Raw genomic sequence first — 26,539 nt, forward strand, 5'->3', positions numbered from 1 at the left:
GAGGTCCCACCACCACCAAGAGGTCCCACCACCACCAAGAGGTCCCACCCCCACCAAGAGGTCCAACCACCACTAAGAGGTTATACCACCAGCAAGAGGTCCAACCACAACCAAGAGGCCCAACTGCCACCAAGAGGCCCCACCACAACCAAGAGGTCCCACTACCACCAAGAGGTCCTACTTACAGTAAGAGGTCCCCCCCCTCCAAGAGGTCCCACCACCAACAAGAGGTTCCCATTACCACCAAGAGGTCCCACCACCACCAAGAGGTCCCACCACCTCCACCAAGAGGTCCCACACCCACCAAGAGGTCCCACACCCACCATGAGGTCTCACTACTACCAAGAGGTCCCACCACTACCAAGAGGTCCCACCACCACTAAAAGGTCCCACCACCACCACCAAGAGGTCCCACCACCACCAAGAGGTCCCACCTCCATTAAGAGGTCCCACCACCACCAAGAGGTCCCACCACCTCCAAGAGGTCCTACCAACATAAAGAGGTCGCACTACCACCAAGAGGTTCCACCCTTACCAAGAGGACACACCACCACCAAGAATCCCACCCGCACCAAGAGGTCCCACCCCAAACAAGTGGTCCCACCACCACCAAGAGGTCCCATCACCACCAAGAGGTCCCACCCCCCACCAAGAGGTCCCACCCTAAACAAGTGGTCCCACCACCACCAAGAGATCCCACCACCACCAAGACGTCCCACAACCACCAAGAGGTCCCACCCCCACCAAGAGGTCCCACCCCCACCAAGAGGTCCCACCACCACCAAGAGGTCCCACCACCACCAAGAGGTCCCACCACCATGCATAGGTCCCACAACCACCACCAAGAGGTCCCACCACCATGGACAGGTCCCACAACCACCACCAAGAGGTCCCACCACCACCAAGAGGTCCCACCACCACCAAGAGGTCCCACCCCCACCAAGAGGTCCAACCACCACTAAGAGGTTATACCACCAGCAAGAGGTCCAACCACAACCAAGAGGCCCAACTGCCACCAAGAGGCCCCACCACAACCAAGAGGTCCCACTACCACCAAGAGGTCCTACTTACAGTAAGAGGTCCCCCCCCCTCCAAGAGGTCCCACCACCAACAAGAGGTTCCCATTACCACCAAGAGGTCCCACCACCACCAAGAGGCCCCACCACAACCAAGAGGTCCCACCACCACCGAGAGGTCCCACTACCACCAAGAGGTCCCACTACCATCAAGAGGTTATACCACCAGCAAGAGGTCCAACCACAACCAAGAGGCCCCACCACCACCAAGAGGCCCCACCACAACCAAGAGGTCCCACTACCTCCAAAAGGTCCCACCACCACCAAGAGGTCCCCCACCACGAAGAGGCCCCACCACCCCCACCAAGAGGTCCCACCACCACCAAGAGGTCACACCCCCACCAAGAGGTCCAACCCTCAACAAGAGGTCCCACCCCCACCAAGAGGTCCAACCCTCACCAAGAGGTCCCACCACCACCAAGAGGTCCCACCCCCACAAAGAGGTCCCACCCTATCCAAAAGGTCCCACGACCACCAAAAGGTTCCACCCCCACCATGAGGTCCCGCCACCACCAAGAGGTCCCACCCCAATAAAGAGGTTCCACCCCCACCAAGAGGACCCTCCATCACCATAAGGTCCCATCCCCACCAGGAGGTCCCACGACCACCAAGAGTTTCCACCACCACCAAGAGGTCCCACCACCACCAAGAGGTCCCACCCCCATAAAGAGGTTCCACCCCCACCAAGAGGAACCTCCATCACCAAAAGGTCCCATCCCCACCAGTAGGTCCCACGACCACCAAGAGGTCCCACCACCACCAAGAGCTGCCACCGCCACCAAGAGGTCCCACCACCTCCACCAAGAGGTCCCACACCCACCATGAGGTCCCACACCCACCATGAGGTCTCACTACTACCAAGAGGTCCCACCACTACCAAGAGGTCCCACCACCACTAAAAGGTCCCACCACCACCACCAAGAGGTCCCACCACCACCAAGAGGTCCCACCTCCATTAAGAGGTCCCACCACCACCAAGAGGTCCCACCACCTCCAAGAGGTCCTACCAACATAAAGAGGTCCCACTACCACCAAGAGGTTCCACCCTTACCAAGAGGACACACCACCACCAAGAATCCCACCCGCACCAAGAGGTCCCACCCCAAACAAGTGGTCCCACCACCACCAAGAGGTCCCACCACCACCAAGAGGTCCCAACCCCCCACCAAGAGGTCCCACCCTAAACAAGTGGTCCCACCACCACCAAGAGATCCCACCACCACCAAGACGTCCCACAACCACCAAGAGGTCCCACCCCCACCAAGAGGTTCCACCCCCACCAAGAGGTCCCACCACCACCAAGAGGTCCCACCACCACCAAGAGGTCCCACCACCATGCATAGGTCCCACAACCACCACCAAGAGGTCCCACCACCATGCACAGGTCCCACAACCACCACCAAGAGGTCCCACCACCACCAAGAGGTCCCACCACCACCAAGAGGTCCCACCCCCACCAAGAGGTCCAACCACCACCAAGAGGTTCTACCACCACCAAGAGGACTCACCACCACCAAGAGGTTCTACCACCACCAAGAGGTCTCACCACCACCAAGAGGTCCAACTTCAACCAAGAGGTCCCACTACCACCAAGAGGTCCCTCCACCATCCAGAGGTCCCACCACCACCACCAAGAGGTCCCACCACCACCAAGAAGTCCCACCCCCGCCAAGAGGTCCTACTTACACTAAGAGGTCACACCCCCACCAAGAGGTCCCACCACCATCAAGAGGTCCCACCCCCACCAAGAGGTCCCACCACCACCAAGAGGTCCCACCACCACCAAGAGGTCCCACCAGTACCAAGAGGTCAACCACCACGAAGAGGTCCCACTCCCCACCAAGAGGTCCCACCTTCATTAAGAGGTCCTGATTACACTAAGGTCCTGCCACCATCAAGAGGTCCCACCACCACCAAGAGGTCCCACCACCACCAAGAGGTCCCACCACCATCAAGAGGTCCCACCACCACCAAGAGGTCCCACCACCACCAAGAGGTCCCACTACCACCAAGAGGTCCCACTACCACCAAGAGGTCACACCCCCACAAGAGGTCCCACCACCACCAAGAGGTCCCACTACCACCAAGAGGTCCCACTACCACCAAGAGGTCCCACCACCACCAAGAGGTTCCACCATCGCCACCAAGAGAACCCACCTCCACCAAGAGGCCCCACCACCACCACCAAGAGGTCCCACCTCCACCAAGAGGTTCCACCACCACCACCAAGAGGCCCCACCACAACCACTAAGAGGTGCCCACCACCAAGATGTCCGACCACCACCAAGAGGCCCCACCACTATGAAGAGGCCCCACCACCACCACAAAGAGGTCCCACCCCCACCAATAGGCACCACAATCACCACTAAGAGGTCCCACCACCCCCAAGAGGTCCCACCCCCCACCAAGAGGCCCCACCACCACCACCATGAGGTCCCACCACCACCAAGAGGTTCCACCACCACCACCAAGAGGCCCCACCACCACCACCAAGAAATCCCACCACCAACAAAAGGTTCCACCACCACCACAAAGAGGCCCCACCACCACCAAGAGACCCCACCACTACCACCAAGAAGTCCCACCACCACCAAGAGGCCCGACCCCCACCAAGAGGTCCCACCCCCCACCAAGAGGCCCCACCACCACCACCATGAGGTCCCACCACCACCAAGAGGTCCCACCACCACCAAGAGGACCCCCCTCCTCCCCTATCTAGTCATGAGGAAACACTTATCTTCACAAGATATGACTAATTAAAATTTCCGTCAACTCTATTAATTATTGTGGCTGTGTTTTACACCCCAGGAGCAGCAGCGCCGCCATGATTAATATTGGGGCTTGTGAGTGGTGGAGCAGGCGCTGTGGTGTGGTGGTGGACGACCTCTGCTGGCGCTGTGGTGTGGTGGAGGAGGACCTCTGCTGGCGCTGTGATGTGGTGGAGGAGGACCTCTGCTGGCGCTGTGGTGTGGTGGAGGAGGACCTCTGCTGGCGCTGTGATGTGGTGGAGGAGGACCTCTGCTGGCGCTGTGATGTGGTGGAGGAGGACCTCTGCTGGCGCTGTGGTGTGGTGGAGGAGGACCTCTGCTGGCGCTGTGATGTGGTGGAGGAGGACCTCTGCTGGCGCTGTGATGTGGTGGAGGAGGACCTCTGCTGGCGCTGTGGTGTGGTGGAGGAGGACCTCTGCTGGCGCTGTGGTGTGGTGGAGGAGGACCTCTGCTGGCGCTGTGATGTGGTGGAGGAGGACCTCTGCTGGCGCTGTGGTGTGGTGGAGGAGGACCTCTGCTGGCGCTGTGGTGTGGTGGAGGAGGACCTCTGCTGGCGCTGTGATGTGGTGGAGGAGGACCTCTGCTGGCGCTGTGATGTGGTGGAGGAGGACCTCTGCTGGCGCTGTGGTGTGGTGGAGGAGGACCTCTGCTGGCGCTGTGATGTGGTGGAGGAGGACCTCTGCTGGCGCTGTGATGTGGTGGAGGAGGACCTCTGCTGGCGCTGTGGTGTGGTGGAGGAGGACCTCTGCTGGCGCTGTGATGTGGTGGAGGAGGACCTCTGCTGGCGCTGTGATGTGGTGGAGGAGGACCTCTGCTGGCGCTGTGGTGTGGTGGAGGAGGACCTCTGCTGGCGCTATGATGTGGTGGGGGAGGACCTCTGAGGGTGTGGCGCTGTGATGTGTGGAGGAGGACCAATAGGGGTGTGGCGCTGTGATGTGGTGGAGGAGAACCTTTGGGGGTGTGGCGCTGTGATGTGGTGGAGGAGGACCTCTGGGGGTGTGGCGCTGTGATGTGGTGGAGGAGGAACTGTAGGGGTGTGGCGCTGTGATGTGGTGGAGGAGAACCTTTGGGGGTGTGGCGCTGTGATGTGGTGGAGGAGGACCTCTGGGGGTGTGGCGCTGTGATGTGGTGGAGGAGGACCTCTGGGGGTAAGGCGTTGTGATGTGGTGGAGGAGGACCTTTGGGGGTGTGGCGCTGTGATGTGGTGGAGGACCTCTGAGTGTGTGGCGCTGTGATGTGGTGGAGGAGGACCTCTGAGGGTGTGGCGCTGTGATGTGGCGGAGGAGGACCTTTGGGGGTGTGGCGCTGTGATGTGGTGGAGGACCTCTGAGTGTGTGGCGCTGTGATGTGGTGGAGGAGGACACCTGAGGGTGTGGCGCTGTGATGTGGTGGAGGAGGACCTTTGGGGGTGTGGCGCTGTGATGTGGTGGAGGACCTCTGAGTGTGTGGCGCTCTGATGTGGTGGAGGAGGACCACTTGGGGTGTGGCGCTGTGATGTGGTGGAGGAGGACCTTTGGGGGTGTGGCGCTGTGATGTGGTGGAGGACGACCACTGGGGGTGTGGCGCTGTGATGTGGTGGAGGAGGACCTTTGGGGGTGTGGCGCTGTGATGTGGTGGAGGACGACCACTGGGGGTGTGGCGCTGTGATGTGGTGGAGGACGACCACTGGGGGTGTGGCGCTGTGATGTGGTGGAGGAGGACACCTGAGGGTGTGGCTTGTTGCCAGACTGTTTAGTGTAGTTCGAGGATGTACATTCTTGAACCTGAATCCTGAATCATCATCCTGTGAGTGGACACACCACCATAGTGACAGTATTGGGTAGCGCCACTCATCCTGTGAGTGGACACTCCACCATAGTGACAGTATTGGGCAGCGTCACTCATCCTGTGAGTGGACACACCACCATAGTGACAGTATTGGGCAGCGTCACTCATCCTGTGAGTGGACACACCACCATAGTGACAGTATTGGGCAGCATCACTCATCCTGTGAGTCGACACACCGCCATAGTGACAGTATTGGGCAGCGCCACTCATCCTGTGAGTGGACACACCGCCATAGTGACAGTATTGGGCAGCACCACTCATCCTGTGAGTGGACACACCGCCATAGTGACAGTATTGGGCAGCGTCACTCATCCTGTGAGTGGACACACCACCATAGTGACAGTATTGGGCAGCGTCACTCATCCTGTGAGTGGACACACCGCCATAGTGACAGTATTGGGCAGCGCCACTCATCCTGTGAGTGGACACACCACCATAGTGACAGTATTGGGCAGCGCCACTCATCCTGTGAGTGGACACACCACCATAGTGACAGTATTGGGCAGCACGACTCACCCTGTGAGTGGACACACCACCATAGTGAGAGTATTGGGCAGCGCCACTCATCCTGTGAGTGGACACACCACCATAGTGACAGTATTGGGCAGCGTCACTCATCCTGTGAGTGGACACCAACATAGTGACAGTATTGGGCAGCGTCACTCATCCTGTGAATGGACACACCGCCATAGTGACAGTATTGGGCAGCGCCACTCATCCTGTGAGTGGACACACCACCATAGTGACAGTATTGGGCAGCGTCACTCATCCTGTGAGTGGACACACCACCATAGTGACAGTATTGGGCAGCGTCACTCATCCTGTGAATGGACACAACGCCATAGTGACAGTATTGGGCAGCGTCACTCATCCTGTGAGTGGACACACCACCATAGTGACAGTATTGGGCAGCATCACTCATCCTGTGAGTGGACACACCAACATATTGACAGTATTGGGCAGCGTCACTCATCCTGTGAATGGACACACCGGCTTAGTGACAGTATTGGGCAGCGTCACTCATCCTGTGGGTGGACACACCGCGATAGTGACAGTACTGGGCAGCGTCACTCATCTTGTGGGTGGACACACCGCCATAGTGACAGTATTGGGCAGCACCACTCATCCTGTGAGTGGACTCACCGCCATAGTGACAGTATTGGGCAGTGTCACTCATCCTGTGGGTGGACACACCGCCATAGTGACAGTATTGAGCAGCGTCACTCATCCTGTAGGTGGACACACCGCCATAGTGACAGTATTGGGCAGTGTCACTCATCCTGTGAGTGGACACACCGCCATAGTGACAGTATTGGGCAGCGCCACTCATCCTGTGAGTGGACACACCGCCATAGTGACAGTATTGGGAAGCGGCACTCATCCTGTGAGTGGACACACCGCCATAATGACAGTATTGGGCAGCGCCACTCATCCTGTGAGTGGACACACCGCCATAGTGACAGTATTGGGCAGCACCACTCATCCTGTGAGTGGACACACCGCCATAATGACAGTATTGGGCAGCGCCACTCACCCTGTGAGTGGACACACCGCCATAGTGACAGTATTGGGCAGCGTCACTCATCCTGTGAGTGGACACACCGCCATAGTGAGAGTATTGGGCAGCGCCACTCATCCTGTGAGTGGACACACCGCCATAGTGACAGTATTGGGCAGCGCCACTCATCCTGTGAGTGGATACACCGCCATAGTGACAGTATTGGGCAGCGCCACTCATCCTGTGAGTGGACACACCGCCATAGTGACAGTATTGGGCAGCATCACTCATCCTGTGAGTGGACACACCGCCATAGTGACAGTATTGGGCAGCGCCACTCATCCTGTGAGTGAACACACTGCCATAGTGACAGTATTGGGCAGCGTCACTCTTCCTGTGAGTGGACACACCGCCATAGTGACAGTATTGGGCAGCGGCACTCATCCTATGAGTGGACACACCGCCATAGTGAGAGTATTGGGCAGCGTCACTCATCCTGTGAGTGGACACACCGCCATAGTGACAGTATTGGGCAGCGCCACTCATCCTGTGGGTGGACACACCGCCATAGTGACAGTATTGAGCAGCGTCACTCATCCTGTGAGTGGACACAACGCCATAGTGACAGTATTGGGCAGCGCCACTCATCCTGTGAGTGGACACACCGCTGTGGGATATTTGGGGCTTGAATCTGATTATTTAAATATTAATGTAGTAAATTAAATTATGAAGGACCACCCGCTTTTAAAGTAAAGAGGGAAACTGAGAATTTCTGATCATTAGATAATTCCTAGATGAAACCAGTAACTATGGATAAAACTAGAAAGTATGATCATAATAATAATTAATGGGCTGTATTATTAAATGAAAACAAACCTCAAACACCTACATTGGGGGGTTATTGCTGGAGGTAAGTACGTCCAGGAATTAGTGTGGTTCGTTCACTAATCCAATTAATAATAATCTAATCCTATAAAATAATATTGAAACTGATGTCATTACCAAAAAGAGGAACATAGATTATGAGCATAGTAATGAGTTACAGTAAACCACATATTAATCCCAAAGAATTCTGCACAAGATAAATTGCAATAGAATTATAAAAGGAAATAAATCTTAGCTTAATGAAGATTCCTTTAGAAAGCCATGGAAGTCCTCTTAGTCTCCAGACTCGGTCGACTGACGAGTGGAACGGGTTAACATGAGGAAGGGCAGCATGGAGAATTCTTCTCTCGTGCTGCAAGACAAATAATTTTCAGTAGCAACTGATTTAACTACTAAATCTATATTCAAGAATATTAAGTTACAGATGAAAAATTTTAATCACCTGTTATTAGGTGTTATCGTGCATCGTAACGGACAATCACCCTGCTACTATTAAAACTTCTACCCGATGCATCACATAAAAGAATATACTTAGCTGTGGGCACTGTATAAGTATTAAGATTGCCGTGTTTCGCATCTCAGGCTCCGGCTAGGCCTATCCTGAATAGTGATGCGTTCCGCTGGCTGGTCACGTGTCGTCAGGAACCAAGTCAAAGGGCTCCTTATTTGACACCAGCACTAGCTGAAGATACTATCTGCAAGGTTATTCACGCCTCACAGTGGCGACTTTCATCTGAGGATGGATAACACCTGCCCTAGTTGTTGGACAATGGCGTCTTCTTATGAGTACGGTAAGCGCAGGTCTGCCTCTGAGCGGCTCTCCACGTGTACTGAGATGGCGTCCCTCTACCCACGCCGAGCCCGCGTTCATAAAACAAATTATTATCTCGAACATTAATATTTCTCGCATTTGCGCTTGAAACGTTAAAGACTGGATGGGTTTATTATTTAGAGGAACAAAATATTGTTATTTACCAATTTAAGAATAGTAAATATATAAGGGAGAGGAATTAATGTCTCCCCATGGCATTCATTGGTGACGTTAACTTTATCACGAGATAGACGCTATGATTCTAACACTCTATTCGGCTTTTAGTTAGAGATCAATTCGTCTGCAATTAGTTATCATACAGAATGCTTTAATTATGGACAATCGAATTTAATTCTCACACACATTGGATATAATGTGTTTACTGTAAGGAAATCTGACGCAATACTGGCGTCAGGTGACGTGAGAATTCTAGCCTACTGCACAGATGAAATTATTAGTACATGAGATTTCAACGTGTTGTTAATTTTACTTACTACAATAATTAGTATGGTTAGTAATAAGTAATGAGAATACAACAATGTTGTATTCGGTGTTGGAAATATCCAACATAACTCCGAGGGGAGGGTTCTAGGGTCGTAGTGTACTGTGTTGTACTGACCTATCCCGAAGTGATATTATGATTAGTACATTAGTATGTTAGTATGTTAGTACACACATAACGAACGTCCCGGATTTATCAAGGACTTACAAGGACTTGAGTCTTGCTATTTACATGTCAAATGAAACACGTTGTTTGTAGCCTACACAATATTTATAGAATTCAACTTTCCCAATTTAAACTAACAATCTACGGTGATGCGATATCCTGGGTCATAGTGACGTGTAATGTTTCGTTACGTGATATCACATCGTAGCATCATCACAGTTTTCTCAGTGGGAAGTGAAGAAAATTACTCTTCTTCAGAGTTGTAATAGGCTTGCAAATTCCGCCTACATTGTTGAGCTGCAGCTCTAGTGGGGCGGTTGCTTGGAGGAACAAATTCATTGTCCTCTGAAATTAGTGGGGAAACTGGATCTGGCTGATATTCTTGTTCAGTCAGTTCAAGGGGAACCAGCTTCTCTAAAGTTTTTAGAGTAGTGTTGCCTCTGCATAAGACTTTAACCACTCTTAGGACACCTTGTCGATCTGGGTGAATGGTAACAATTTTACCTATAGGCCATTCTGACCTTGGTCCATCACTGTCGACTAGTACTAGGTCTCCTGGCTTTAATTGCACCTTATTGTAAGGACTCGAAGCTCCGTAGTGGTACTCTCGTAGAGCTGTGAGGTACTCTCGAGTCCACACCTCATTCCACCTGTTAATAACTCTAGAAAGATGCTGGTAGCTTTCCACCAAGTCTCCTCTGGTCACATGGGACGGGTCTACAGGGTCCTCTTCGGCTAAAGGGATGAGAGGGCTCAGTAGACCTCCATGGATCAAGTGAGAGGGGCTCAGTGGTTCTCTCTGGGTGTAATCATCAGACAGGTAGGTGATTGGGCGGTTATTGACTCGCGCCTCGATTTCCACAACAATAGTTTGGAGTTCTGAGTAACTGACCTTTTGTCGGTGTAAAGTTTTTCTTAGACACTTCTTGACTGTGCCTACCATTCGCTCATAGAACCCACCTTGCCAAGGGACTCTTGGTGCTATGAATTTCCAGTGACATTGTCTTCTTTGTAAGACTGACTGTACTTCAGGGTGGTTCCAGACTTCTCGCAAACAACTTTCTCCTGCCACAAAATTAGATCCGTTGTCTGATATCATTAATCTAGGACACGATCGGCGGGCAGCAAATCTGCGGAAAGCTTGAATGAAAGCTTCAGCACTCATGTCTGGGGTGACCTCTAAGTGCACGCCTCTGGTTGTAGCACATGTAAAGAGACAAATGTACGCCTTCACTGGTATATTATCTGGGTTACCAGTGAGGAGTAAGGCTCCTGTATAATCAACTCCAGTGGTTTCGAACGGACGAAGATGAACCACTCGCTCTTCTGGGAGTGGGGGAGGTCCTGGGTAAGGACAGACTCTAGCGTCGTATCTCTTACAGATTACACAAGATTTAATAATGGTCTTAACAGTCTGACGACCTTGAGGAAGCCAGTACTTTTGTCTAAGGTCGGTGAGAGTATCTAAAACTCCACCATGTAGTGTACCATATTGATGGTGATGTAAGAAAAGAAGTTTAGTTATGATGTGGTGACGAGGTAAAAGAATTGGATTCTTTGTGTCTAAGTCAATCTTTGCATGTAGCAAACGTCCTCCACATCGTAGTATGTTATGAGTGTTGGCATCATACCAGATGCCCAGAGACTTAGTGAGTTTATCCGGAAGATTCTCAAATTCGCTTCCGTAGGTCTCTTGCTGCGCCCTCTTAATCCAATAGTGAACAGGATTGGGAAATTTATGTCGAATTCCTACTTTAGCAAGGAAATCAAACACGTGCGCAGTCACTCGTAACAATTTGCTTAAGTTGGAATAATGATGAGGATCAATGGCTAATATTCGCTGAGGTTCTGGTTCCGTCATGGGAGTGGTGATATTGGTCACTATGACTTGTGGCTTCTGTTTGGGCCACTGACCACCAACAAGCCATGAAGGTCCATTGAACCACAGCGAAGACTTGACAAGTTGTTTTAATGTCAATCCTCTTGATAAATAATCTGTAGGATTGTCCTTAGTAGGGACATGTCTCAACTTATATCCTGCGGATAAATCATGAATCTCCCTGACGCGATTACTGACGTAAGGAGTTTTGTTGTTATTGTTTCTTACCCATTGTAAGACTGCCTCGTTGTCTGACCACACTACAATCTCACCAAAGTGGATATTACTGAGTGTCTTTGCCAGGCAATGGGCCAATCTTACTCCCACTAGCAATGCAGTCAACTCCATCTGAGGTAAGGATCTCTTCTTGATGGGAGCAACTCTTGCCTTTGATGTGAGTAAAATTGCTTGAGCACTGTTAACTAAATAGGCTGCTGCGCCATATGCTTTGCCAGAGGCATCGCAAAAATGTGCAAATTGTTGGGTAAGTTTGGTCCTGAAGCATTACGAGGAAATTTCAAAACGCCTAACTGATTAAAATCCGTTGAGAGTATTTGCCATTTGGCTTGTAACTCACTTGATAACGGATCATCCCATCCCATATGTTGCTGCCAGCACTCCTGCATTAGGAGTTTGCCCCTTATTAATATAGGACTAAGTAGGCCTAAAGGGTCAAATGGTTGACTGACAAATGAGAGCAGTGTTCTCATGGTAAGGGTTGAATTATCAGTTTGCACTGACTTGACATTCATCTCGTCAGTGTTGGTGTTCCATTCCACGCCTAGAACCTTTAATTTACTGGGTACCTGATAATCGGGAAATTCTTTCTCGATTAACTGGTTAAGCAGTTTATTATTTGAGGCCCATGACTGTAGAGGCATATTGGCTCCTAACAGTTCACGGTTAGCCGCATGGTAGATTTCTACCAGATCAGCTTGATCATTAGTTGTCCCCTGGAAATTGTCGACATACAAGTTGTCGCTAATGGTTGCCTTATAAGGGCTGTCTGATTTCCTCAAATGCGTGTCTAATGTTGCTTGCAAAAGAAACGGTGAGGACGTAGCACCAAATAATACGGAGGCAAACCGATAGGTGATTACTTCACTGTTAGGATCCAGTGGATCCTTGAACCAGAGGAATTTTGTGTAGTCACGATCTTCCTCCTGCAATCCTACTCGGAGAAAGGCTTTGCTGATGTCAGCAGTATAGGCAAAAATACCAGTGCGAAATCGTAACAACACGTCATGTAGCCTTTGTGTTAGGCTAGGTCCCGTTTGGAGACATTCATTTAAAGACACACTGCTCGGCTTTACTTTAGCACTGCAGTTAAAGACAATACGAATAGGTGTTGTCAATGAGTCTTTCACCACAGCATGGTGAGGTAAATAATGACCTGTTTTTCGGTCATCGTGTTCAACAATTTCAATGAACTTATTGTTAAGTTGTTGTTGGATAAGTTGGTGATACATGGTTAGTTTGGCTGCTTCTGCAGTCGTGTTAATTGAGACTGCAATTGTGAGGCTGCCATAAAATAATTCACTGGAAGTTGTGGATGATCTAACTTCCATGGGAGTCTTACCCAGTATTGTTTATTTGAGTAGACAACCGTATCCAGATATTGCTGGTAAGTCCACGTATCATCAGGACTTGGTTGCTCAGGGTTGATGCCTAACGTATCTAAATCCCACAAACGATGTATTGGTGGGTCATACTCAATGTCCTCGGCAATTTCCCTGAAGCGTAGGGGTGACTGCTCTAAGCCTAGTCACGCCACAATTACATTATTGGTTTGTTGGTTTGGGGACGCTGGACCTTGTTTGAAAAGCACGGGAACTGTGAGCAATTTGCCCCCTGCGGACGACAACAAATTCATACCATGTTGTCTAGTGCATCCAGTTATAAACTTGTAATAATGATCCGCGCCTATTAATATTCCAATATCTGTGAGGCAATCGGAATTTATTTTATGATCCGCTAGCCTCATGCAGTTTCGCTTAAGGTGTCTCGCAGTGCGAGCTAATCCTGTGACCTGCAGGTCCGTAGGAATCTTATCCACTACCACCGCATGGATTGGGCTAGTAGAGGATCCTAATCTAACTAGTAATTTAACTACCTTGTAGTCATGCAGTCCACTATTTGACAGGAAACCAGAAATGTTTAACTTCACACTTTTGGTAGGTTTTAAATTTAACTCATCTACCAACTGTTGTGTAATGAAGGTTTTTTGTGAACCTTGGTCAAAAAGACCCCTAGTGTTAATTCTAGATCTTCGGTTTATTAATTTAAGTTGAGCGGTAGGCAGGGTAGTATTATTGCCTGACTCAGTAGCAAGTACATTCACTTCGTGATGTACTTTACAATATTGCACTGCAGTAGAATTAGTAAAATTCTCTCCAGTGGTCATGGTTGGTGTAGAAGATTTTCTACATAAGGCGTAGTGGTGTACACCTTGGTTACAACGGTTGCAGGTACGTAGTGGTACTGCACATTTCTTGGGATCATGAGAACCCATACATTTGGTGCATTTGTGCAATTCCTGTAACCTTTTAACTCTAGCATTATACGTAGGATAAGCTGAGCATTGGTAAGTGGTGTGTTCCTGATTGCAGAACAGACACTTTCTCTGGTTAATAGACTTAGTCTCTTTAGTAGACAAGTCATTGGTTATCTCTGAAGGAGATACTGAATATGTACCTACATTTCCACTTCTTTTCCTGGTGGATGGAGTAGGTGTGGATTTATACTTATTAGACTTACTTGGAGTCTGTTTAGGTTTGACTGAAATATCAGTATTAATTGGTTTAGACTCAGGTTTAATTTTGTCATAAGTCTTTAACCTATTAACTGTGATCCTCAACCCCTCGAAAATCTGATCGAGAGTAAGAAACTCAGTATTATAATATGAGCAGAGCTCTGTCAAGACATTTCGAGGTAATTTCCTCTGTAACAATAGCTTGATAGACCATTCAGAACTAGGTATATTAACCTTGGTACCTAAGGCCTTTACTAGAGACTCTACTTCTAGTCTGAAGCTTTGAAGTGACTCTGGTCTACTGTTTGGTGCATTCAGATCTAGCAATTGATAATAAAGGGTAGCTATACTTAACTCTTTGTTGCAATAGTTCAACTTCAGGAGTTTTATAGCTTCCTCATAATTACTCTCATCAAGAGTAAGGTTATGTATGACCTTTTTAGCCTCTCCTGTGAGAAGACTGAGTAGGTATGAGAATTTAGAAACTTTGTCTAGAGACTTTCTTATGGATGTGAACTTCAAAGGAAGTCCAAAAATTGTCCCAATTTTCTGTATCTAATCCTGAAAAGGTGGGCAAGTCTAGAGTAGGTAAACGAACCTCGGGTAAGTGATTATTGAAGTGAGACCCAGTGTTGCTGGTCTTGGATCCAGATTGTTTGATTATTTAAATAGCCTGATAATTTTATCATGAGTCTCCTCTTCATATTGGGAGATGTCGTCTACAGTTTGACTTGCTTCTTCAGGATCAGTTTCTACAGTATTTAGCAGATCAAGGTAAGATTGACCTGCAGATCTGACTTGATCAAATTTCAGATCAGCCAATCTAACTGATGACTCTAAGTGATAAGAGTCAATGGGATTATCTTTAGTTAAGCTCTCAGCCTTATTAATTAATCTGGTCAAGTGACCTTTAAGGCCAATGTAGGTTCTCCTCAATTGCTCAGGAGTAGCCATGTTGGGCTTAGGTTCAAACTTCACAGTGTTAGTATATGTATTACTAATGAAGCTTGGATACTTGTTCATTAGTGAACAGGTAACATTAATCGTAGCCTAATTTAAGGTGACTACTTTATATTTTACCTCACTTGAGGTTGAATGTACCTACCTACCTAACAACAAATAGCTAGATATTTTGTGCACTGTCTGAACTTCACCATTAGTTCTCGTCCGGTTAGCTCATCTATATCACCATCAGAGTTAATGGAGATAATCCAGCAATACACAAAATAGATACACAAAATGATGCATACAAGAGAAATATTATGGAGACACTCCAATCAGAGTTATCTCAAAAATTAATCCCACCCTTTATAGGGTCAGCACAAATAATATAATACATACAACACCGACTAGTTTAGATCTAGTCGTAATAATTCCTAACTAAGAACTATAAAATTATTTAGTCTGGGCTTGTACCAAATTCAGCACAATCTCAGCCTAAATTCTACCTAATAACATGGGTAAAGATTATTGTGGTGCAGTAAGGTGAATATAGTTGTGCTGTATTTTTGTTTTTTTTTTTGTTTTATAAGAGTGCTCTTGCACACACAAGTGAACAATTATGTACAGTTAAGTTTGGCTTGCTAGCCACAGCCTTTTGTGATGGTTGATGGTGTTAATTAACTTGTCAACCACATGCAACCTAGATTCCCCTGACAAATGTACACCGTCTCTGGTCAGGTTCTGTCTGTAAGGTCTGGCTGTAAATTGGATATATGTGGCATCCAATCTCACTCGTTTTTTCAGCCTGAAATTTATGTACTTAGCAGCTCTCTGGTAGTATTCTGGGGTTACTCCCCAACGATTATCTTGTCTTGGTTGGCGAGGCTCCACTAATGTGAATACTACTGATTCACTGATGAGCTTGAAAGAAGAAATTAGGTTTTTGAGGTGTTTGATCACCTCGGCTGGATGACGAGTGGGATGGATGTCATTACCACCTAAGTATATAATGGTTAGATGGTGAGGCCACTCTAACGCAGGTGTTAGGGTGGTGTTATTGTAAAAGTTATGAGCTGTTGCTCCTGGTGACCTAAAGATTCTCACCTCGGTGTGAGGTATAGGTGTGTTAAGTGTTGTGGGTAATTGGCTATGACCCACTAAAGCTACCTTATACATGAGGTGAAAGTAGCAATATATTAGTGTGATCTAGGCTAACTGATGTGTTACACTGTTAGTTGACACAATTAATTAAATAATTGGTCTAGCTTCTATCACACAAGGATTAGTTATTAATGGTTAATATTACAATTATAAGTTTAATGCCTATCCGGTTCGATAAGGACCATAATGTGGGATATTTGGGGCTTGAATCTGATTATTTAAATATTAATGTAGTAAATTAAATTACGAAGGACCACCCGCTTTTAAAGTAAAGAGGGAAACTGAGAATTTCTGATCATTAGATAATTCCTAGATGAAACCAGTAACTATGGATAAAACTAGAAAGTATGATCATAATAATAATTAATGGGCTGTATTATTAAATGAAAACAAACCTCAAACACCTACATTGGGGGGTTATTACTGGAGGTAAGTACGTCCAGGAATTAGCGTGGTTCGTTCACTAATTCAATTAATAATAATCTAATACTATAAAATAATATTGAAACTGATGTCATTACCAAAAAGAGGAACATAGATTATGAGCATAGTAATGAGTTACAGTAAACCACATATTAATCCCAAAGAATTCTGCACAAGATAAATTGCAATAGAATTATAAAAGGAAATAAATCTTAGCTTAATGAAGATTCCTTTAGAAAGCCATGGAAGTCCTCTTATTCTCCAGACTCGGTCGACTGACGAGTGGAACGGGTTAACATGAGGAAGGGCAGCATGGAGAATTCTTCTCTCGTGCTGCAAGACAAATAATTTTCAGTAGCAACTGATTTAACTACTAAATCTATATTCAAGAACATTAAGTTACAGATGAAAAATTTTAATCACCTGTTATTAGGTGTTATCGTGCATCGTAACGGACAATCACCCTGCTACTATTAAAACTTCTACCCGATGCATCACATAAAAGAATATACTTAGCTGTGGGCACTGTATAAGTATTAAGATTGCCGTGTTTCGCATCTCAGGCTCCGGCTAGGCCTATCCTGAATAGTGATGCGTTCCGCTGGCTGGTCACGTGTCGTCAGGAACCAAGTCAAAGGGCTCCTTATTTGACACCAGCACTAGCTGAAGATACTATCTGCAAGGTTATTCACGCCTCACAGTGGCGACTTTCATCTGAGGATGGATAACACCTGCCCTATTTGCTGGGCAATGGCGTCTTCTTATGAGTACGGTAAGCGCAGGTCTGCCTCTGAGCGGCTCTCCACGTGTACTGAGATGGCGTCCCTCTACCCACGCCGAGCCCGCGTTCATAAAACAAATTATTATCTCGAACATTAATATTTCTCGCATTTGCGCTTGAAACGTTAAAGACTGGATGGGTTTATTATTTAGAGGAACAAAATATTGTTATTTACCAATTTAAGAATAGTAAATATATAAGGGAGAGGAATTAATGTCTCCCCATGGCATTCATTGGTGACGTTAACTTTATCACGAGATAGACGCTATGATTCTAACACTCTATTCGGCTTTTAGTTAGAGATCAATTCGTCTGCAATTAGTTATCATACAGAATGCTTTAATTATGGAGAATCAAATTTAATTCTCACACACATTGGATATAATGTGTTTACTGTAAGGAAATCTGACGCAATACTGGCGTCAGGTGACGTGAGAATTCTAGCCTACTGCACAGATGAAATTATTAGTACATGAGAATTCTACCTGTTGTTAATTTTACTTACTACAATAATTAGTATGGTTAGTAATAAGTAATGAGAATACAACAATGTTGTATTCGGTGTTGGAAATATCCAACAACCGCCATAGTAACAGTATTGGGCAGCGTCACTCATCCTGTGAGTGGACACACCGCCATAGTGACTGTATTGGGCAGCGGCACTCATCCTGTGAGTGGACACACTGCCATAGTGACAGTATTGGGCAACGCCATTCATCCTGTGAGTGGACACACCGCCATAGTGACAGTATTGGGCAGCGGCACTCATCCTGTGAGTGGACACACCGAAATAGTGACTGTATTGGGCAGCGCCACTCATCCTGTGAGTGGACACACCGCCATAGTGACAGTGTTGGGCAGCGGCACTCATTCTGTGAGTGGACACACCACCATAGTGACAGTATTGGGCAGCATCACTCATCCTGAGAGTGGACACACCGCCATAGTGACATTATTGGGCAGCGCCACTCATCCTGTGAGTGGACACCCCGCCATACTGACAGTATTGGGCAGCGGCACTCATCCTGTGGGTGGACACACCGCCATAGTGACAGTATTGGGCAGCGTTACTCATCCTGTGAGTGGACACACCACCATAGAGACAGTATTGGGCAGCGTCACTCATCCTGAGAGTAAACACACCGCCATTGTGACAGTATTGGGCAGCGCCACTCATCCTGTGAGTGGACACACCGCCATAGTGACAGTATTGGGCAGCGGCACTCATCCTGTGAGTGGACACACCGCCATAGTGACAGTATTGGGCAGCGCCACTCATTCTGTGAGTGGACACACCGCCATAGTGACAGTATTGGGCAGCGCCACTCATCCTGTGAGTGAACACACCGCCATAGTGACAGTATTGGGCAGCGCCACTCATCCTGTGAGTGGACAACCACCATAGTGACTGTATTGGGCAGCGCCACTCATCCTGTGAGTGGACACACCGCCATAGTGACTGTATTGGGCAGCGCCACTCATCCTGTGAGTGAACACACCGCCATAGTGACAGTATTGGGCAGCGCCACTAATCCTGTGAGTGGACAACCACCATAGTGACTGTATTGGGCAGTGTCACTCATCCTGTGAGTGGACACACCGCCATAGTGATAGTATTGGGCAGCACCAATCATCCTGTGAGTGGACACACCATCATAGTGACTGTATTGGGCAGCGTCACTCATCCTGTGAGTGGACACACCACCATAGTGAGAGTATTGGGCAGCGTCACTCATCCTGTGAGTGGACACACCGCTATAGTGACAGTATTGGGCAGCGTCACTCATCCTGTGAGTGGACACACCGCCATAGTGACAGTTTTGTTCAGCGTCACTCATCCTGTGAGTGAACACACCGCTATAGTGACAGTATTGGGCAGCGTCACTCATCCTGTGAGTGGACACACCACCATAGTGACAGTATTGGGCAGCGTTACTCATCCTGTGTGTGGACACACCGCCATAGTGACAGTATTGGGCAGCGTCACTCATCCTGTGAGTGGACACACCGCTATAGTGACAGTATTGGGCAGCGTTACTCATCTTGTGAGTGGATACACCGCCTTAGTGACAGTATTGGGGCAGCGTCACTCATCCTGTTAGTGGACACACCACTATAGTGACAGTATTGGGCAGCGTCACTCATCCTGTGAGTGGACACACCGCCATAGTGACAGTATTGGGCAGCGTCACTCATCCTGTGAGTGGACACACCGCTATAGTGACAGTATTGGGCAGCGTCACTCATCCTGTGAGTGGACACACCGCCATAGTGATAGTATGTGGCAGCGTCACTCATCCTGTGAGTGGACACACCGCCATAGTGACAGTATTGGGCAGCGTCACTCATCCTGTGAGTGGACACACCGCTATAGTGACAGTATTGGGCAGCGTCACTCATCCTGTGAGTGGACACACCACCATAGTGACAGTATTGGGCAGAGCAACTCATCCTGTGAGTGAACACACCGCCATTGTGAGAGCATTGGGCAACGCCTCTCATCCTGTGAGTGAACACACCACCATAGTGACAGTATTGGGCAGAGCCACTCATCCTGTGAGTGAACACACCGCCATAGTGAGAGTATTGGGCAGCGACACTCATCCTGTGAGTGAACACACCACCATAGTGACAGTATTGGGCAGCACCAATCATCCTGGGAGTGGACACACCGCCATAGTGACAGTATTGGGCAGCGTCACTCATCCTGTTGGTGGACACACCGCCATAGTGACAGTTCTGGGCAGCGTCACTCATCTTGTGGGTGGACACACCGCCACAGTGACAGTATTGGGCAGCACCACTCATCATGTGAGTGGACTCACCGCCATAGTGACAGTATTGGGCAGCGTCACTCATCCTGTGGGTGGACACACCGCCATAGTGACAGTATTGAGCAGCGTCACTCATCCTGTGGGTGGACACACCGCCATAGTGACAGTATTGGCAGTGTCACTCATCCTGTGAGTGCACAAACCGCCATAGTGACAGTATTGGGCAGCCTCACTCATCCTGTGGGTGGACACACCGCCATAGAGACAGTACTGGGCAGCACCACTCATCCTGTGAGTGGACACACCGCCATAGGAACAGTATTGGGCAGCGCCACTCATCCTGTGAGTGGACATACCGCCATAGTGACAGTATTGGGCAGCGTCACTCTTTCTGTGAGTGGACACACCGCCATAGTGAGTGTGTTGGGCAGCGGCACTCATTCTGTGAGTGGACACACCACCATAGTGACAGTATTGGGCAGCATCACTCATCCTGAGAGTGGACACACCGCCATAGTGACATTATTGGGCAGCGCCACTCAATCTGTGAGTGGACACACCGCCATAGTGACAGTATTGGGCAGCGGCACTCATCCTGTGAGTGGACACACCGCCATAGTGACAGTATTGGGCAGCGTTACTCATCCTGTGAGTGGACACACCACCATAGTGACAGTATTGGGCAGTGTCACTCATCCTGAGAGTAAACACACCGCCATTGTGACAGTATTGGGCAGCGCCACTCATCCTGTGAGTGGACACACCGCCATAGTGACAGTATTGGGCAGCGGCACTCATCCTGTGAGTGGACACACCGACATAGTGACAGTATTGGGCAGCGGCACTCATCCTGTGAGTGGACACACCGCCATAGTGAGAGTATTGGGCAGCGCCACTCATCCTGTGAGTGAACACACCACCATAGTGACAGTATTGGGCAGCACCAATCATCCTGTGAGTGGACACACCGCCATAGTGACAGTATTGGGCAGCGCCACTCATCCTGTGAGTGAACACACCGCCATAGTGACTGTATTGGGCAGCGCCACTCATCCTGTGAGTGGACACACCACCATAGTGACTGTATTGGGCAGCGCCACTCATCCTGAGAGTGAAAACACCGCCATAGTGACAGTATTGGGCAGCGCCACTAATCCTGTGAGTGGGCAACCACCATAGTGACTGTATTGGGCAGCGTCACTCATCCTGTGAGTGGACACACCGCCATAGTGATAGTATTGGGCAGCACCAATCATCCTGTGAGTGGACACACCATCATAGTGACTGTATTGGGCAGCGTCACTCATCCTTTGAGTGGACACACCACCATAGTGAGAGTATTGGGCAGCGTCACTCATCCTGTGAGTGGACACACCGCTATAGTGACAGTATTGGGCAGCGTCACTCATCCTGTGAGTGGACACACCGCCATCGTGACAGTTTTGTTCAGCGTCACTCATCCTGTGAGTGAACACACCGCTATAGTGACAGTATTGGGCAGCGTCACTCATCCTGTGAGTGGATACACCACCATAGTGACAGTATTGGGCAGCGTTACTCATCCTGTGTGTGGACACACCGCCATAGTGACAGTATTGGGCAGCGTCACTCATCCTGTGAGTGGACACACCGCTATAGTGACAGTATTGGGCAGCGTTACTCATCTTGTGAGTGGATACACCGCCTTAGTGACAGTATTGGGGCAGCGTCACTCATCCTGTGAGTGGACACACCACTATAGTGACAGTATTGGGCAGCGTCACTCATCCTGTGAGTGGACACACCGCCATAGTGACAGTATTGGGCAGCGTCACTCATCCTGTGAGTGGACACACCGCTATAGTGACAGTATTGGGAAGCGTCACTCATCCTGTGAGTGGACACACCGCCATAGTGATAGTATGTGGCAGCGTCACTCATCCTGTGAGTGGACACACCGCCATAGTGACAGTATTGGGCAGCGTCACTCATCCTGTGAGTGGACACACCGCTATAGTGACAGTATTGGGCAGCGTCACACATTTTGTGAGTGGACACACCGCCATAGTGACAGTATTGGGCAGCGTCACTCATCCTGTGAGTGGACACACCACCATAGTGACAGTATTGGGCAGAGCAACTCATCCTGTGAGTGAACACACCGCCATTGTGAGAGTATTGGGCAACGCCTCTCATCCTGTGAGTGAACACACCACCATAGTGACAGTATTGGGCAGAGCCACTCATCCTGTGAGTGAACACACCGCCATAGTGAGAGTATTGGGCAGCGCCACTCATCCTGTGAGTGAACACACCACCATAGTGACAGTATTGGGCAGCACCAATCATCCTGGGAGTGGACACACCGCCATAGTGACAGTATTGGGCAGCGTCACTCATCCTGTGGGTGGACACTCCGCCATAGTGACAGTTCTGGGCAGCGTCACTCATCTTGTGGGTGGACACACCGCCACAGTGACAGTATTGGGCAGCACCACTCATCCTGTGAGTGGACTCACCGCCATAGTGACAGTATTGGGCAGCGTCACTCATCCTGTGGGTGGACACACCGCCATAGTGACAGTATTGAGCAGCGTCACTCATCCTGTGGGTGGACACACCGCCATAGTGACAGTATTGGCAGTGTCACTCATCCTGTGAGTGCACAAACCGCCATAGTGACAGTATTGGGCAGCCTCACTCATCCTGTGGGTGGACACACCGCCATAGTGACAGTACTGGGCAGCACCACTAATCCTGTGAGTGGACACACCGCCATAGGGACAGTATTGGGCAGCGCCACTCATCCTGTGAGTGGACATACCGCCATAGTGACAGTATTGGGCAGCGTCACCAATCCTTTGAGTGGACACACCGCCATAGTGACAGTAATGGGCAGCTTCACTCATCCTGTGAGTGAACACACTGCCATAGTGACAGTATTGGGCAGCGTCACTCTTTCTGTGAGTGGACACACCGCCATAGTGAGTGTGTTGGGCAGCGGCACTCATCCTGTGAGTGGACACACCGTCATAATGACAGTATTGGGCAGCGGCACTCATCCTGTGAGTGGACACACCGCCATAGTGACTGTATTGCGCCGCGCCACTCATCCTGTGAGTGAACACACCACCATAGTGACTGTATTGGGCAGCGTCATTCATCCTGTGAGTGGACACACTGCTATAGTGACAGTATTGGGCAGCACCAATCATCCTGTGAGTGGACACACCACCATAGTGACTGTATTGGGCAGCGTCACTCATCCTGTGAGTGGACACACTGCCATAGTAACAGTATTGGGCAGCGCCAATCATCCTGTGAGTGGACACACCACAATAGTGACTGTATTGGGCAGCGTCACTCATCCTGTGAGTGGACACACCGCCATAGTGACAGTATTGGGCAGCGTCACTCATCCTGTGAGTGGACACACCGCCATAGTGACAGTATTGGGCAGCGTCACTCATCCTGTGAGTGGACACACCGCCATAGTGACAGTATTGGGCAGCGTCACTCATCCTGTGAGTGGACACACTGCCATAGTGACAGTATTGGGCAGCGTCACTCATCCTGTGAGTGGACACACCGCCATAGTGACAGTATTGGGCAGCGTCACTCATCCTGTGAGTGGACACACCGCCATAGTGACAGTATTGGGCAGCGTCACTCATCCTGTGAGTGGACACACCGCCATAGTGACAGTATTGGGCAGCGTCACTCATCCTGTGATCGGACACACCGCCATAGTGAGAGTATTGGGCAGCGTCACTCATCCTGTGAGTGGACACACCGCCATAGTGATAGTATTGGGCAGCGTCACTCATCCTGTGAGTGGACACACCGCTTTAGTGACAGTATTGGGCAGCGGCACTCATCCTGTGAGTGGACACACCGCCATAGTGACAGTTTTGGGTAGCGTCACTCATCCTGTGAGTGGACACACCGCTATAGTGACAGTATTGGGCAGCGTCACTCATCCTGTGAGTGGTCACACCGCCATAGTGACAGTTTTGTTCAACGTCACTCATCCTGTGAGTGGACACACCGCTATAGTGACAGTATTGGGCAGCGACACTCATCCTGTGAGTGGACACACCGCTATAGTGACAGTATTGGGCAGCGTCACTCATCCTGTGAGGGGACACACCGCCATAGTGACAGTATTGGGCAGCATCACTCATCCTGTGAGTGAACACACCGCCATAGTGACAGTATTGGGCAGCATCACTCATCCTGTGAGTGAACACACCGCCATAGTGACAGTATTATGTAGCGCCACTCATTCTGTGAGTGAACACACCACCATAGTGACAGTATTGGGCAGCGTCACTCATCTTGTGAGTGGACACACCGCTATAGTGACAGTATTGGGCAGCGTCACTCATCTTGTGAGTGGATACACCGCCATAGTGACAGTATTGGGCAGCGTCACTCATCCTGTGAGTGGACACCACTATAGTGACAGTATTGGGCAGCGTCACTCATCCTGTGAGTGGACACACCGCCATAGTAACAGTATTGGGCAGCGTCACTCATCCTGTGAGTGGACACACCGCTATAGTGACAGTATTGGGCAGCGTCACTCATCCTGTGAGGGGACACACCGCCATAGTGACAGTATTGGGCAGCATCACTCATCCTGTGAGTGAACACACCGCCATAGTGACAGTATTGGGCAGCATCACTCATCCTGTGAGTGAACACACCGCCATAGTGACAGTATTATGTAGCGCCACTTATTCTGTGAGTGAACACACCACCATAGTGACAGTATTGGGCAGCGTCACTCATCTTGTGAGTGGACACACCGCTATAGTGACAGTATTGGGCAGCGTCACTCATCTTGTGAGTTGATACACCGCCATAGTGACAGTATTGGGCAGCGTCACTCATCCTGTGAGTGGACACACCACTATAGTGACAGTATTGGGCAGCGTCACTCATCCTGTGAGTGGACACACCGCCATAGTAACAGTATTGGGCAGCGTCACTCATCCTGTGAGTGGACACACCGCTATAGTGAAGGTATTGGGCAGCGTCACTCATCCTGTGAGTGGACACACCGCCATAGTGACAGTATCGGGCAGCGTCACTCAGCCTGTGAGTGGACACACCGCCATAGTGACAGTATTGGCCAGCGTCACTCATTCTGTGAGTGGAATAACCGCTATAGTGAGAGTATTGGGCAGCGTCACTCATCTTGTGAGTGGACAAACCGCCATAGTGACAGTATTGGGCAGCGTCACTCATACTGTGAGTTGACACACCGCTATAGTAAAAGTATTGGGCAGCGTCACTCATCCTGTGAGTGGACACACCACCATAGTGACAGTTTTGTTCAGCGTCACTCATCCTGTGAGTGGACACACCGCTATAGTGACAGTATTGGGCAGCGTCACTCATCCTGTGAGTGGACACACCGCTATAGTGACAGTATTGGGCAGCGTCACTCATCCTGTGAGTGGACACACCACCATAGTGACAGTTTTGTTCAGCGTCACTCATCCTGTGAGTGGACACACCGCTATAGTGACAGTATTGGGCAGCGTCACTCATCCTGTGAGTGGACACACCGCTATAGTGACAGTATTGGGCAGCGTCACTCATCCTGTGAGGGGACACACCGCCATAGTGAGAGTATTGAGCAGCATCACTCATCCTGTGAGTGAACACACCGCCATAGTGACAGTATTGGGCAGCATCACTCATCCTGTGAGTGAACACACCGCCATAGTGACAGTATTATGTAGCGCCACTCATTCTGTGAGTGAATACACCACCATAGTGACAGTATTGGGCAGCGTCACTCATCGTGTGAGTGAACTCGCCGCCATAGTTACAGTATTGGGCAGCGTCACTCATCCTTTGAGTGGACACACCGCTATAGTGACAGTATTGGGCAGCGTCACTCATCTTGTGAGTGGATACACCGCCATAGTGACAGTATTGGGCAGCGTCACTCATCCTGTGAGTGGACACCACTATAGTGACAGTATTGGGCAGCGTCACTCATCCTGTGAGTGGACACACCGCCATAGTGACAGTATTGGGCAGCATCACTCATCCTGTGAGTGAACACACCGCCATAGTGACAGTATTGGGCAGCATCACTCATCCTGTGAGTGAACACACCGCCATAGTGACAGTATTATGTAGCGCCACTCATTCTGTGAGTGAACACACCACCATAGTGACAGTATTGGGCAGCGTCACTCATCTTGTGAGTGGACACACCGCTATAGTGACAGTATTGGGCAGCGTCACTCATCTTGTGAGTTGATACACCGCCATAGTGACAGTATTGGGCAGCGTC

The 26,539-nt window shown here is 49.5% G+C and overlaps 1 protein-coding gene across 1 annotated transcript; it reads left to right on the forward strand.

Annotated features, from left to right (window-relative positions):
- Positions 1-3,900: 3,900 nt before the first annotated feature.
- On the forward strand, positions 3,901-4,725 carry LOC138351171 (uncharacterized). The gene has a single exon (XM_069302810.1). The coding sequence runs from the start codon at positions 3,901-3,903 to the stop codon at positions 4,723-4,725; it is 825 nt and encodes a 274-aa protein (XP_069158911.1).
- Positions 4,726-26,539: the final 21,814 nt, after the last annotated feature.

This window comes from Procambarus clarkii, chromosome 48 (assembly GCF_040958095.1).
Source record: "Procambarus clarkii isolate CNS0578487 chromosome 48, FALCON_Pclarkii_2.0, whole genome shotgun sequence".
In the NCBI taxonomy this organism is placed as follows: Eukaryota; Metazoa; Arthropoda; class Malacostraca; order Decapoda; family Cambaridae; genus Procambarus; species Procambarus clarkii.